At 36.9% G+C, this 14393-nt stretch overlaps 1 protein-coding gene and 1 long non-coding RNA gene across 2 annotated transcripts; both read right to left on the reverse strand.

The window, feature by feature from the left end:
• Positions 1–1331: 1331 nt before the first annotated feature.
• Positions 1332–5089, reverse strand: LOC145086740 (uncharacterized). Its single transcript, XM_079024580.1, has 3 exons — positions 4363–5089; positions 1799–3738; positions 1332–1691 (listed from the first exon to the last, which is right to left on the reverse strand). The coding sequence occupies exons 1-2, from the start codon at positions 5033–5035 to the stop codon at positions 1835–1837; spliced, it is 2577 nt and encodes an 858-aa protein (XP_078880706.1). The 5' UTR covers positions 5036–5089; the 3' UTR covers positions 1332–1691; positions 1799–1834.
• A 2431-nt stretch (positions 5090–7520) lies between these two features.
• Positions 7521–9113, reverse strand: LOC145086741 (uncharacterized). Its single transcript, XR_013700605.1, has 2 exons — positions 8765–9113; positions 7521–7922 (listed from the first exon to the last, which is right to left on the reverse strand). It is a non-coding gene; the product is annotated as an uncharacterized LOC145086741 (long non-coding RNA).
• Positions 9114–14393: the final 5280 nt, after the last annotated feature.

Consider the following 14393-nt stretch of genomic DNA (forward strand, 5'->3'; position numbering starts at 1 on the left):
AGTGCAAAGACTGGCCAAGATAGCCAATCAAAAATAATCAACAACAGTAACATGGCTTTCATCTATTTTGTTTTTAATTGTAGTTACATATATGGTCCCTAAAAATGTATCTTTGTTCCTCATTATACCCTTATATTTATCTTTAAATTAAATTAAGCTTTCGGCTCTCTCTCTCTCTCTCTCTCTCTCTCTCTTTATATATATATATATATATATATATATATATATATATATATATGGTTTATTTTATATATATATATATATATATATATGTTTTAAATTAAGTTTTTATTTAATTTAATCATAAAAAATAAAAAAATAAAAAAAAAAAAGATAATGGTGAAGTGGTGACCATTTCCTACGTGTAGTGGGTTGGTGGTGAAGTTGGCGTGGAGCAGAGGTGACACCACTTTTTCGGTGGGTTGGTTGTGACCACTCCCCACAGCCTTAATGTGTATGTTTTTTACACACACTTTCCCAAGCAGTATGTACAAGATCATACACATTAAGTTTTTGAAAACTTATTTCAAAGTGCTATTAACAAGAATCTAAGGATCTGATACCATTGTTGGATAATAAGGTGTTCTTCTTCTTCATAAGAAAATAGTTAATTAAAAAGAAAACAAATAAGCATTTAAGTCAAGACCATATATAATTAAACATTAGATCATGATTATTTCTATCAATAGAAACCCTAACCCTAAAAAGAGGTTTACAAAATGCCTTTAAGAAATGTGAATAAGATTGAGGAACTCAAACAAGAGTCCTTTGATAGGATCATAACCCTTAACCAGCAAACAAGCAAGAACCCTAGCTTTGGAGACTTGAGAATTTTGACCACCAAGAAACATGTGTTTTGTTTTCTTCAGGTTGTTGTTGCCCAAAGATGAGGAGAGGAAAAAGGGTGGATGACTTTATGGTTTTGAATAGACCCTTGAAACCCTTATGCTTGCTCCTTTTATATAGTTAGTGGGAATATTATCATTTCTAAATTTGAATCAAGGATAAATTATCTTATTCATTAGTAATTATCCTTTAGAATTAACTATTATGTATTTAACTAATTTATATAAATCTTCTAAGCATAATTATTTAGTTTCCGCCAATTAATTTCTAAATATTAATTAACATTTTAAAAAATAGTAATTAATTACAATAACTACCAATTATTTATAGACACTCATTAAATAATAAATTGATTCCGTCTTAATTTATTTGTCAATGTTTTTATCTTGGGTCAAGTGGGTAACCCATATAGGCTCATGTAATTAATTTGGATACCAATATGTTGTGTATTGGCCATATCTCCAAGAATATAAGAGTCCAAAAAATAAAATGAGAAGATTACCCCAATAATATATAAAAATAAAAAGAACCATCAGTTATCCTTTACACAATAGAAATAAGAAACATGAAAAGAAAAATATTAAAGCCACAACGCTCTTATCACTCTCTTCGGGCGACAAACAATTGTACTTTTTTTTACGTTTCCAGTATATAACCCTTCGAACTCTTTTTTAAAGGATAGGATGAACCACAAGGATGATGTGGAAAAGAAATATTTGTAACAAAAAGATTCATGAAGTGAAGTGCATCATTTAGGAACTTATTGAAATGGAATGGTTGTGGATGAACAACTTTTCAAACATCCCCTAGAGGAACCTTCTTAATTAAACTCATACTCAAAAAACCTACATAAATAAATATGATGTTGTTATGGATTTGTCATGTATTTAAAGATTTGTAATAGTGTTGGGAATGTTTCATGATATCGAAAAAGAAATAAAAATATACTTACATGGTTGTATCTTGCAAACAACAAAGTTATGGGAGTCTAATAATTAGTTGGGGGTGGAGGAGAACCATAGATGTATACGGGCGGAAGAGGTGATTTTACTGGTGGAGGGGGAGATATGTAGTGGTAACGAGGTGGTGGTGACATAACCGGTGGTGGGGGTGATGTGTAATGGTATGGAGGTGGTGGAGATTTCAAAGGTGGTGGAGGTGATGTGTAGTGGTAGGGTGGCGGTGAGGACTTAACTGGTGGTGGGGGAGAGGTATAGTGGTAAGGTGGAGGTGGGGATTTAACTGGTGGTGGAGGTGATGTATAGTGGTATGGTGGTGGTGGGGACTTAACTGGTGGTGGTGGAGAGGTGTAGTGGTATGGAGGTGGTGGAGATTTCACAGGTGGTGGAGGTGATGTGTAGTGATACGGTGGTGGTGGGGACTTAACTGGTGGTGGAGGTGAAGAATAATGATATGGTGGTGGTGGAGATTTAACTGGTGGAGGAGGCGATGTGTAGTGGTATGGTGGTGGTGGGGACTTAGTTGGTGGAGGAGGTGAGGTGTAATGGTATGGTGGTGGTGGGGTCTTAACTGGTGGTGGTGGTGAGGTGTAATGGTATGGAGGAGGTGGAGATTTCATGGGTGGTGGAGGTGATGTATAATGGTAAGGTGGTGGTGGGGATTTAACCGGTGGTGGTGGTGATGTATAGTGGTATGGTGGTGGTGGTGACTTAATTGGTGGTGGAGGTGAGGTGTAGTGGTATGGGGGTGGTGGAGACTTCACGGGAGGTGGGGGTGATGTGTAGTGGTATGGTGGTGGAGGGGATTTTACCGGTGGAGGAGGTGAACTGTAGTGGTACGGTGGGGGTGGAGATTTCATTGGTGGGGGAGGTGAAGTGTAATGGTATGGTGGCGGTGGATATTTCACGGGTGGAGGTGGTGAAGTGTAGTGATATGGTGGGGGAGACGATTTCATTGGTGGTGGAGGTGATGTATAGTGGTATGGAGGAGGTGGTGACTTAACAGGAGGTGGAGGCGATGTGTAATGGTATGGTGGTGGCGGAGATTTCACTGGTGGTGGAGGTGATGTGTAGTGATAAGGTGGGGGTGGTGACTTCACCGGTGGTGGAGGTGATGTGTAGTGATAAGGTGGGGGTGGTGACTTCACCGGTGGTGGTGGTGAAGTGTAATGGTATGGTGGTGGTGGAGATTTCACTGGTGGTGGTGGTGAAGTGTAATGGTAAGGTGGGGGTGGAGATTTAACCGGTGGTGGAGGCGATTTGTAGTAGTATGGGGAAGGTGGTGATTTCTTAGGTGGTGGGGGTGATGTGTAGTGGTACTTGGGAGGAGTCTTCACTGGTGGTGGAGGGGAAGTGTAGTGGTATGGTGGTGGTGGAGATTTAACCGGTGGGGGAGGAGATGTGTAATGGTATGGGGGAGGTGGTGATTTCTTGGGTGGTGGGGGTGATGTGTAGTGGTACGGAGGAGGTGGTGATTTCTTAGGGGGTGGGGGTGAAGTGTAGTGATATATCGGAGGAGACTTAACGGGTGGAGGGGGAGACTTGTACAAGTAAGTGGGTGGCGGCGGTGGTGGAGATTTGTAATAATATGGAGAAGGAGTGGGCTCTGGTTTTGGCTTTGGCTTCTCACAAAGCGTAGAAGGAGTCTTAGGAGCGTATGCAAATGATTCGGCCTCAAGGACAACCTCATAAGCATTTTTGGATTTGACCTTTAGCACGGCACCCTTCAAACCACCATGAAGATTTGTTGGAATATTACATTTGGTTCCTTTTGGTGCCATATGAAGCTTAGCGGTACAAGCTTTTGCTCCTCCATACTTGGAATAGTCTAAACCGTCAACCGTAATTGCATATTTGCCATTGATCTTAGTCTTTCCATATGCAAAAATTTCTTTCTGGCCAATAGCCTTGCAAGTAATTTCGACAACAGCACCTTTTTCAACACAAATAAAAAAAAGTCAACTTCATGTATATTTTTTGGTCCACCTTTTGTAATAACGGTTACTACAAAATTAAAACATGTTATGCTATGCATGATATGATTTCGGGTATAAATACTTAAATTAAATAAATATTATTAATTCTTATACAAAATAATCATAAATATATAACTTATAATGTAGCCTTTCATACAATGAATATATTCATTGAAACCTTAGCATGGTATCTTTATTTATTATTATTTTTTTTGAAGTATTATAATTTATTTGGTAATGGGATAATAAGTAATCAATATATGATTATATGTCTTAACATGTTAACTCAAAATTGAAATTTTAGAAAATTAAAGTTTCATTTTCTGGGAAATATACATATCTTTCATTTTGATGTTTTTTATTTATTTATTTTAAAATGCAAGATAGTAAGCGAATAAAACCAAAAGATAAGATACATATTTTCTGAACATTAATTGTCTATATGTCTAAGTGTATCGTTAGGTAAAAGAGATGTGGAAAACCAGAAACATAGAACATTGGTCAACCATCAAAGAACATGCATACACATCAAGTCATATATATAAAACAGTTAAGGTAGTGCGAGAAACTAAAGTTTATACCTTTGAGGTGATGCTTGGCGTGTGATTGGATTGGGTATTTCCAGTCATAGCAGCTGTAGCAGTAAACTTTGCCCACGACCTTTACGATGAGTTTCTTGTGGTGAGGGTAAGGTACGGGGTAGTAGGATTTTGATGGTGGTGGAGAACTATAGTAATAGTGTGGGGGAGACTTTGTTGGTGGCGGTGGGGATTTGTAGTAGTAAGGTGGTGGTGGAGAATGCACCGGTGGAGGTGGAGACTTGTAGTAGTATGGTGGTGGTGGTGGTGACTTAACTGGCGGTGGTGGAGACTTGTATAAATATGGCGGTGGTGGTGAATGCACCGGTGGTGGTGGGGACTTGTAAAGATATGGTGGTGGTGGTGAATGCACCGGTGGTGGTGGGGACTTGTAAAGATATGGTGGTGGTGGTGAATGCACCGGTGGTGGTGGCGACTTGTAAAGATATGGTGGTGGTGGTGAATGCACCGGTGGTGGTGGGGACTTGTAAAGATATGACGGTGGTGGTGAATGCACAGGTGGTGGTGGAGACTTATACATATATGGTGGTGGTGGTGAAGAATAGATATAAGGATCAGCCGAGACAGCTATAAGGTTCGCAACACCAAAGACGGTTAATGCGATGACTATAGGCCATAAAGGGACCCTGAACGGGACACCGGTGGTAACTCTCATGGTTCACCGGTAGTTAGAGAGGATGGGGTTGAGGGAGAGAGGTTATGCTTTTGGATGTAAAGCTGAGAGGTATAAATAGCAAGTAACACCAAAAGAATATGTCACTAATTTGTATATTAAAACACTTGTCAACGCTTCCAAGGCAACTAGGCCACATTCTTCTTTTTTTAGACGCTCGTTCTCAAGAGTTACTCGGACAATTATTTTGGTTGACATTAAATTTATTTTATCTCAAGCTTAGCTTTGAACTATTCAATAAACGAGCTTTATATATTTGACTTATTTTCATTTCAGAGTATACACACCCTCATGTAGCTACTGTTGGTTACCTGGAGTCAAATGATAGACCATGATTCGATTTTACATTGTCGTAAAAATACTCAATATTTAAGGCATTTAAGGATTGAGACTACCGTGAAGGTTTGATGGTTTGACCTTCATAAAGATACAAATACCAGGAAATTTGAAGGGTATGGTTTCTGTGTCTATATTAAGTAATTATCATAATTCTTTTGTCTGTTTGGGTTTGTACTGGTGCATTTATTTATAAATTGAACTTTATTAAGTGCATATAGTTTAAATTGAAAAGGCGTTGTTTGTATTTATCAACATAAACTTACAAACTCGATTGCTAACATTCTTATTGTTTACTGTAATGTTTCTATTGAATCTTACAATCAGATCTGAAAGATAATGATAAAACCAACTTTAAAGCAAAAAATTGATTAATGAATAAATAAAGTACCAGTTGCTTATTTCTCTTAGCTACTGAATAGCAGACCAAGGATAGAGCTATCCTGGGACTCTTTTCTAATTTTAACGAGGTTTCTTTTATAATTTAGTACTTTACCCTTCTGTAATATATCATATGTTAAAAAAGTTCCAAAATGTATATGATACATTTTATCACGTGGTAAAACTCCAAAACAAAAACGGTATAAAACATATAAATTAGAAAAGTAGGAAATAAATAACGTTGTTTCACATGTCAAATATATATTTATAATATTATCTTTCACATATATTTGGATGCTAATTAAACATAAGAAAACTTTAAGCTGTAAAAGTTGTGATGTACTACTGATAATACATCCTTACGGAGACTCCCATTTTTACTTACTTTCCTAACACATACAAAAGTGATACTAATTATTTTAAATGAATTTATTTTTTAAAACCATGTGTCATGCTCCTGGTGTGTGGTGACACTTGAATGAATTTTCTTAATCATCTTTTTCTCAGTAAACCCAATTGGAGAGCATTAGTGCGATTGATACGATCAAACTAGGTGCAAGACTTGCACTCTTCGAGTGAGTGCCCGCTCCGGTAGAAGAGAAGGAAGAAACTATGAAATTACGGATAATACGTGAAGAAGGAGAAGAAGTTGTAATTGTATTACTTATCGATACAAAGAAAATACAAGGGTATTTATGGTACATATTCAGCTAACTATTGAGAGATAATAGGAATTATACAACAGAATTTGACTATGAAAAATACATGTGATAAATATGATAAAATAAGTTGATGTATATCGGATTATATCTCGATATGCCCCCGCAAGATGGACGATCCAGAGAGAAGACCAAACTTGGATATTAGATAATGAAAGCGTGGTCTTAGTAGGGGCACTACTACAAAACACCTTATAGGACTCGCCAAATAGGTCCCGGTTTCTTGGAAAACCGGGATATATTATGAAAAAACCGGGACTTATAAAGGGAAAAGTTATAGGACCCGGTTTAACGGAAAGAACCGGTTTAACGGAAAGAAATGGGTTATACTTAAATAACCCATTTCTCAACTTAAAAACCGGTACTTTTGGCTATATGGGTTTGCAACCCGGCCTCTAGAAAAAAACGGGTTCTATTACTATTACTAGAAGAGATAAGTTCAAGTAGCTATATGACCCATTTTTAAACAACGGGGCTTTTTGACTTCTTTTACCAAATATAAATGTGCCTTAATTAATAAGTCAGCTTAATAATACAATTAGCACTCCATAGTTGCAATCAACAGACTACCAAAACCAAGACTAAATTATTAAATCCACACCAAAACAATTGAATTTCTTCCCTCGATAGTATTGTAACTTGACACATGTAACATCGAACATAGACAAAGTATGCAACTTGTAACATCACAGTTTGAAATTAACCATTGGCTTATAAGTTTTAATTTTAAGGCCAAATACTTTATTACAGGAAAGAGGGCAGCATGGAGGTGACAAGTTTTTTTTTTTTTTTGAACAGCTCAGACGCTAATAGTCAACAAACACCAACAGGAAGATGGAAACAAATCATACAAAACAACCATGTACAACAAAAACAAAAGAATCTAATGATCCAAAGAACAGAGAACAATATTAAGCAAGCAGAAGATCCCCCACCCCCCCCCCACCCCCCGAGGGTAAGAAGGTCCAGATAGCGAAAATCTATTCCACCAGCAACCTTGATAGCAGGGCAAGCAAGAATAAAGGCCAAGAGAAGAAAAGAAAAATAAATATTCAATCAGCAAGTACCACATCCAAAGAACTCCAAGCAGGGGTAAAAGGGTCATAAATTGAACAAACATCCACCAACTATCTTGAAAATACACAGCAACCAGCAACACAAGCAATACCAAAGAAAAACAAGAAAGCAATCCCGCAGCTCCGTAACACATAAGAGAAACCGATCAAGAAAACACCTCACAGATGCAAGACAAATCCAGGGGTAAAAACGTCAAAGGGAGTAAACAACTCAGCAAATCAACTTTCTGCCACCAGCATCCATAACAAGAACACCATCAAGCTTAATCACGAGAGCACCCCCAAAAGAACTAGTCTAAACAGAATTTCACCCGCAGTCTCATAGCAAAAATAGACCCATCAAAGCTGAGAGTAAATCTATGAAGACCAGAAACAAAGATCCATTCAAGATACAACCAAAAATTGAAACCACACATCAATTCGGAAATGTCAATGAGAGAAAAAACTAAATTTTTTTAAAGAAAAAAACACTAGACAGATAAACAACCACTGCTTCGTTCCATACACTAGTTGAATATTTGGTCATACGGCCGGTTTTAGGATATTTTGGGTAGGGGCACAAACAAAAAAGTGTTAAAACTAGTAAACAAATGGATTATTGCAAGTACATTGCTAATTGCCTAATGTAAAATGTAACACAGTTGTTTGTGTGTTTGAGTCTTGGTCAGAAATGGCATAACAAGAAGATTTGCATGTACTACAATCAAAATCACTTGGTCAGGACCTGTTAGCACAAGTTAACCATAATGGTTATGGCTAATAATAACAGTTAACCATTATGATAAAAAATGAATTAAAATAAAGTACGTTGCTATTAAAATTGAAAATAAGAAACTATTTACTATAAAAAATACCTTTTATTAAAATAAAGTATATTGCTAAATGCTAATAACAAGAAGATTTGCATGTAGTACAATCAATAGTCTCTAAGTCAGACCCTGTTAGCTGCAAGTTGGAGATTTAAGATTTAATGGAAAATAAGTAAAAATTAAACAATTATACATGCAACAATCTGCCACCAAAACCATAGGCATCCCCGCCTAAATTTCCTTGCAATCTAACCTCTAAGTAATCCCGAAATATTGTAAGTTTTGTTGACCCTGTGCTTTTTAATAAATCTGAACTCATAATCTCATACAGAACAAACGTATGAGAGGGGTACAAAAGGGAGAACAGAAAACAAAAATAGAAGATCAGACCTGAAGTAAGGTAAACATGAATCATGAGCGTTGAATGAGAAACTGAGATACGCAGTACAGATGACGAATCTCTTTGATTGCAGATGGTGTAATTGCTTTCTTTTCTCTCCTTTCTTTTTATGTTTTCTATAATCCTGATCTCTCCTATGTGTATTTATCTCTCCCTACAACAACCCCTCTCGATTTCTTACCCTTTATCGGTCTCTCACTTTTCTCTCTTTTTTTTACGATCCTTCTTTCTCTCCTTTCTGTGTATTACTAGTTGAATGGAATGGGTGTTTGTGTATAAAAGAAAACAAATTGTAGTTGATTCTAGAGAGAGGGAGTGGAAAAGGTATATACCAAATCAATCAATGATAGATTAGAAGCTGGAATAAGATCTAGTTTTGGCGGGAAAAAAAGGATGTAATCCCGCCTTAAAAAAATAAATAAAACGTTAAATTTATAAAAGAAAGTAATATTTAGGGATGATCAGTTTCTACCACATTCCAATCACGTAAAGGTAGTATACCGGAACCGGTACCGAATCGTACCGATCGGTACTGTCGGTACCGGGTACCGAGTACCAGTACCATTCTCGTTACCGGTTCCGGTGATGTTAATTCAGTTCGGTACTCGGGATTAACTTTCGATCAAATTCGGTATTCGGGGTATCGGTTCCGTCCCACGCTCATCCCTAGTAATATTTACGAAAACATACGTTTAAAAAAATAGATTTTAAGAATACATTATTTTTTTACAGTTTAATCATTAAGATTTTTTAATTCTTACAATACTGAATTTTCTGATTTGTTTCAATGTTAACAATTTTAACAAGTTTTGTCGGTTGCTTCCTGACAACCTTATGCCACGTCCGACTCCCTTTTTTAAACCCATTACCACGTGAGCTTCCAGGTAACCCTATGCCCTCATACCTTAAAAACTTATTTCTTCAACCGACGCCTTTGCCATGCTCATCACCTGTCTTCCAAACCCATGCCTCTACCTACAAAACTTCTCCATAGCAGAGATGGTGCTTCCACTGACGAGGCTTCCCCAATTGGGTCTTGATACGAGTAAGCAATTTCATAACCATGTGTCCTTTAGGTCCCATGTTCTCGATCGATATACACAATATCGATTTTTCTGTTTGGAGTTCATGAAACCCTTGAATCGATGATTGGTTGAGTCATTTGATTGCTATAGTATTTCTAGCATTCTCCAAACACCCTTTATAAACATTACAAAATCCTCCATTGCATATGACACATTTTCCCTAAATTAATCAGTAGCAAATTTCGCCTCTGCGAGTGTATAATGATGGAAACAATTATGATGGAAGTAACGAGCATAACAACTTTAGAGACTTCGATTCATTAGAATTGGTTCCCATGATGAATTGTCCATGGCTAGCCTTCGATAACATACAAGCATAATAACTAGAACATATAACAAGATTAATCCTTCCCCAACACCTTCAAGTATCACAACAAAGGCTTTGAAAGACTCACTCAAGCACAAACAAGTGATGCAAGGAAGTAAATTCTTGTTTACTTCATTAAAGGGATGGTTCTAGTTTAAGTCTTCCTTAAATGAATCGCCTCCTTAAATGCATCAACTCGATCGACTAACCATTTAATAGTTCAAAAAAGTTACCTTTATTATTTAAGTCTTCATTCTCGGCCACAAAATACTAATCATTTTCGGAGTAGGAACCTAACAGAGTCAATTAAAGCATTTAAACGAGTACATTTTTTTTCCTGTAAAGTAGTTTGTTTCTCATGTAACGTCCCAAAATTTCATAATAGATTTTTCATTTAAAATAAGTTAACAAATTAAAACAGTTTACTTAAAATTGTTAAGTAACATTCATTTATTTTAATATCTAAACATTAGTAGATTTGAATTACAAAATTGCGGAAACAAAATCTTTGATGGGAGTGTACAGTCTCGCCGATCTCCTCTCATGAACAACCTGCAAAATATTTAATCCACAACTATGAACATAAAGCTTTGTGAATTCCCCAATATACCACATATTCTATAACATCCTGTTTCAAGATCATTTCCATTTCAGGGCGATGATCGAGGATTGAGGAATTAGTAGGCTTAGGATCCTTAAAGAAGTTAGTATGGGCTCTATTGGAGGTGGATGATGTGTATTGGATAATCCGGGTATTCGGTTTGTGGTTTGGAGTTAAAGGGTAGTTCGGTAATTTGTCAGCTTGGGCTTCTAGAGGAAAATGGATGTTTGTTCGGGGTATAGTAAGGCGGGTACGAGTTGATTAAAACATAGAGCTTCTCGTCACCTTTTTATGGATATATGGATCGTTGGAATCAGGTGTATATTGAAGTAGTGATGGAGGAAATGTCGTGTACGTGTAGCGTACTGCAAGGGTAATGATCGGGGGGGTCCGAAGATGTATGTCGGGCGTACAAAAGTATACGCGGGGTGTACGCTAAGAACCTTGAAAACCATAATTTCTGGGGTTGGCCACTATTTAAGCATCCCTATGGACTTGAAACCCTCATTTCATCAACCTCCTTGTCCTCCTTACCGTACTTCCAAACCCTAATCCCACCTTGTGTGTTTTTGAGCTTAGAATGCCTTTTTGTGGTGTATTTGATGGGTTTTGAGCATAACAACATTCCTATGGTATTCATGAGAACCCTAATGCTTGTATCTAGTTTTTCTAATTGTACATGCAAATTGTCCAAGACTTGCAAAACCCTAATCTAGCATACAACAAAACTAATTGAATCTCAAATAGACAAGTTAAATGATTACCTTGATTGTTGATTGAGGATCTTGAAGCTTTGAGAACCTTAGCACCCCAAATGTTGTGCCTCTAATGAATCACAAACACCAAAAACAATTGGATGAAGCAAGAGAGAGAGGGGAGAGGTGACAATCGGCTCCAAGACATCTAGGGTTAGGTGTAGCCGATTTCCCATGCCCCAAGGGGTCTTTGTATGGGTGTGAGTTTAGGGTTTCAGTCATTATCCTTATCCGGTTATTTAGCCTCCAAGACATCTAGGGTTTGGTGGTTTTGATGCTCTTTAAAGGAAGTATAAGGAGAATTGATGCAAGGATCAAGCAAGAAACATCTTCTCATATTTGATATTGCATTATGGACCTTTTTAAGTGTCTAAGACTCGAACTTTATGCTTATAGGTTGTTAGATTTATACCATTGACCCTTTTATCTTCAAGTTTAAGCAAGTTAAAGTGACGGGGTTCCATAAAGTTGGAAACTTTATGGATACTTATAGCCATCTGAGTGATATATGGTTAAAATCTAGAATTTGGTTGTGTATTGGACCCTTGCACGACTTTTGGGTCATTTTCTTGGCTTTTAATCTATATTAGATAGAGGACATGAATGGAACATGCATGTCCAGAAAGTTGTCATTTTTATGAACCTTTGGAGCCCCTTAAAGCTATCTGGAAAGTGGGAGTTGAAGACTTAACATATCAAGGACTCGAACCATTAATTTGTTGTATCAAATTGTAGACACGATGTGACATTAAGGATGTCACGGCGTGACAATGAAGCTTTCACGATTATATTATCATGTTGTTTTCACGACATGACCAAGGAGGGTTCATGTTGCGATGCTTGTTGAGTGGGTTGTCAGCAACCAAGTTGGCTGAGTTAGAGCGAGGCAAGTTGGAATCGGGCTGAGTGTGTCCTCACAACGTGACCAAGGGCTGGTCACGACGTGAGGATCAATGATTGATATTGTTGATTGTTGAATTTGGACTTTGACCATTGACTTGTTGATATGGGTTGAGTTTTAGTGAAGATTGTTGGATTTAGTGTGTAGACTAAGGTTGGACCTTGTATGTTTTGATAGAAGTGTTGTAGCATCTATTGCGGGGCATTGAGCTATGATTAGCTGATTTTGTGAGTCAGGTGATTTTTCTCACTATACTATGTAGGATGCTAGCTGTATTTGTGACTCTTGCATGTACGTTGGGTGAGACCCGTTATGTATGTTAAGTGAGGCCCATTGGGTGGGACTCGTTTTTATGATGGGCGAGGACCGTTTGGTGAGATCCGTTTGCATGATGTGTGAATCCCATTGGGTGAGATCCGTCTCCATGTTGGGCGAGGCCTGTTATGTATGTGGGCGATGCTCGTTATGTATGTGGGTGAGCCTCGTTATATGTTGGGCGAGACCCGTATGTTTATGTGGTATTTTAAGGAACTCACTAGCTTTGTGCTTACAGTTTGTGGTTTAAACATTTTCAGGTACTTCTAGTTCCAAAGGGAAGAGCTCAGCTTGATTGCATTATGTCCCCTGATGGCTTTTTCCACACTTTTACTTTTGATATACTATGATGTTTGAAAATAAATCTTACTTTGTTTGTTTTGGATCAATTGGTTGGTATGACTCGATGCTTTAAAATGAAAAATTTTATTGATATTTTGGGATGTTACACAAAAGGACACTGTTATTTATAGTAATATTATCAGGCTTTGTTATGGCTATGGGTACTAATATCCATCAGATAGATGAGAAAAGAGAAGAGTAGATTGATAAGGAAAGAAATAATAACAGTGTATGTTATGTATCATAACCGAGAAAAGAGAAGAGTAGATTGATAAGGAAAGAAATAATAACAGTGTATGTTATGTATCATAACCATTCATTCTAGCTGAACAAGCTACGTAAGTATTATATGTTGAGGACCCAAAGGACTTTGGAAAGCACATCATCATGCATAGCAAACAACATATACTTGTTGTTAATGATGTTGTAGATGAGGAATAGTACGATAAGTTTGACGAGCTACCACCATTTTCTACCGGCATGCCATCTTCAAATGATGATGTTGATGGCACCACTTACTTACGGTCAAATCACGATGAAGGATTATGGATATCATAACCCACTGATAAGCCTGTATGGTTTGGCCATGTCTATCAAAGCCGGAAGTAGGGTAGCTTAAAGGATAAGCAATAGAATATGAAAGTTATTTTGAGTGTTTTAGCTGAATAATGATTATTATTCAGTTTGTTTAGTTAATTATATGTGCATAATAGGATACTTATTCCTAATTTATATGATACTGTTTAAAGTTGTTTAGCATATCACTATAAACGTGGTGCACCATTGATTCTTATTTTTATGCAATTAATAAAACTAGTCAAAGACAATTTTGTTGATTACATGTTCTCAAATTAAGGCCTGTCGATTCTAATCCTAGGGACCAAATTTCGTATCTATCACCAACATAATAAAGCTAGTCAAAGACTATTTTGGAGATTCATTGTTCTCGAATTAAGACCTATGGATTCTAATCCTAGGGACCGAATGTCATACCTCACACCCACATACTTTGGAAAGTAAAACTAGTTAATTCAATATGAAATGTGAAAGTGATTGTAAATTGCTCATCACTTTTATTTTAGCCTTCTTCCGTATTTAAAAACGTAGATACATAAAAAATAACAAAAGTATTTAATAAAATGTGGATCCAAATAAACAATACAAATTAAAAATATAAGGGAATCCTCCATAGTATTTGGTTGGACGAAAAAGTAAATAAATATATGGTTTTACATTTGTATTGGTTCAAATTTATGCCAAAATTATTTAAAAGATAAAGTGGTTTTGGATGACTTATTTTGAGGTAAAATTTT

Source organism: Lactuca serriola, chromosome 2 (genome assembly GCF_051521515.1).
Source record: "Lactuca serriola cultivar US96UC23 chromosome 2, Lser_US96UC23_V15, whole genome shotgun sequence".
NCBI lineage: Eukaryota > Viridiplantae > Streptophyta > Magnoliopsida > Asterales > Asteraceae > Lactuca > Lactuca serriola.

Coding starts and splice junctions, on each gene's coding strand:
- LOC145086740 (XM_079024580.1), bottom strand. CDS start 5,035: ATGAGAGTTACCACCGGTGTCCCGTTCAGGGTCCCTTTATGGCCTATA. Junction 3,739..4,362: donor CGCCAAGCATCACCTCAAAG/GTATAAACTTTA, acceptor GTGTTGAAAAAG/GTGCTGTTGTCGAAATTACT.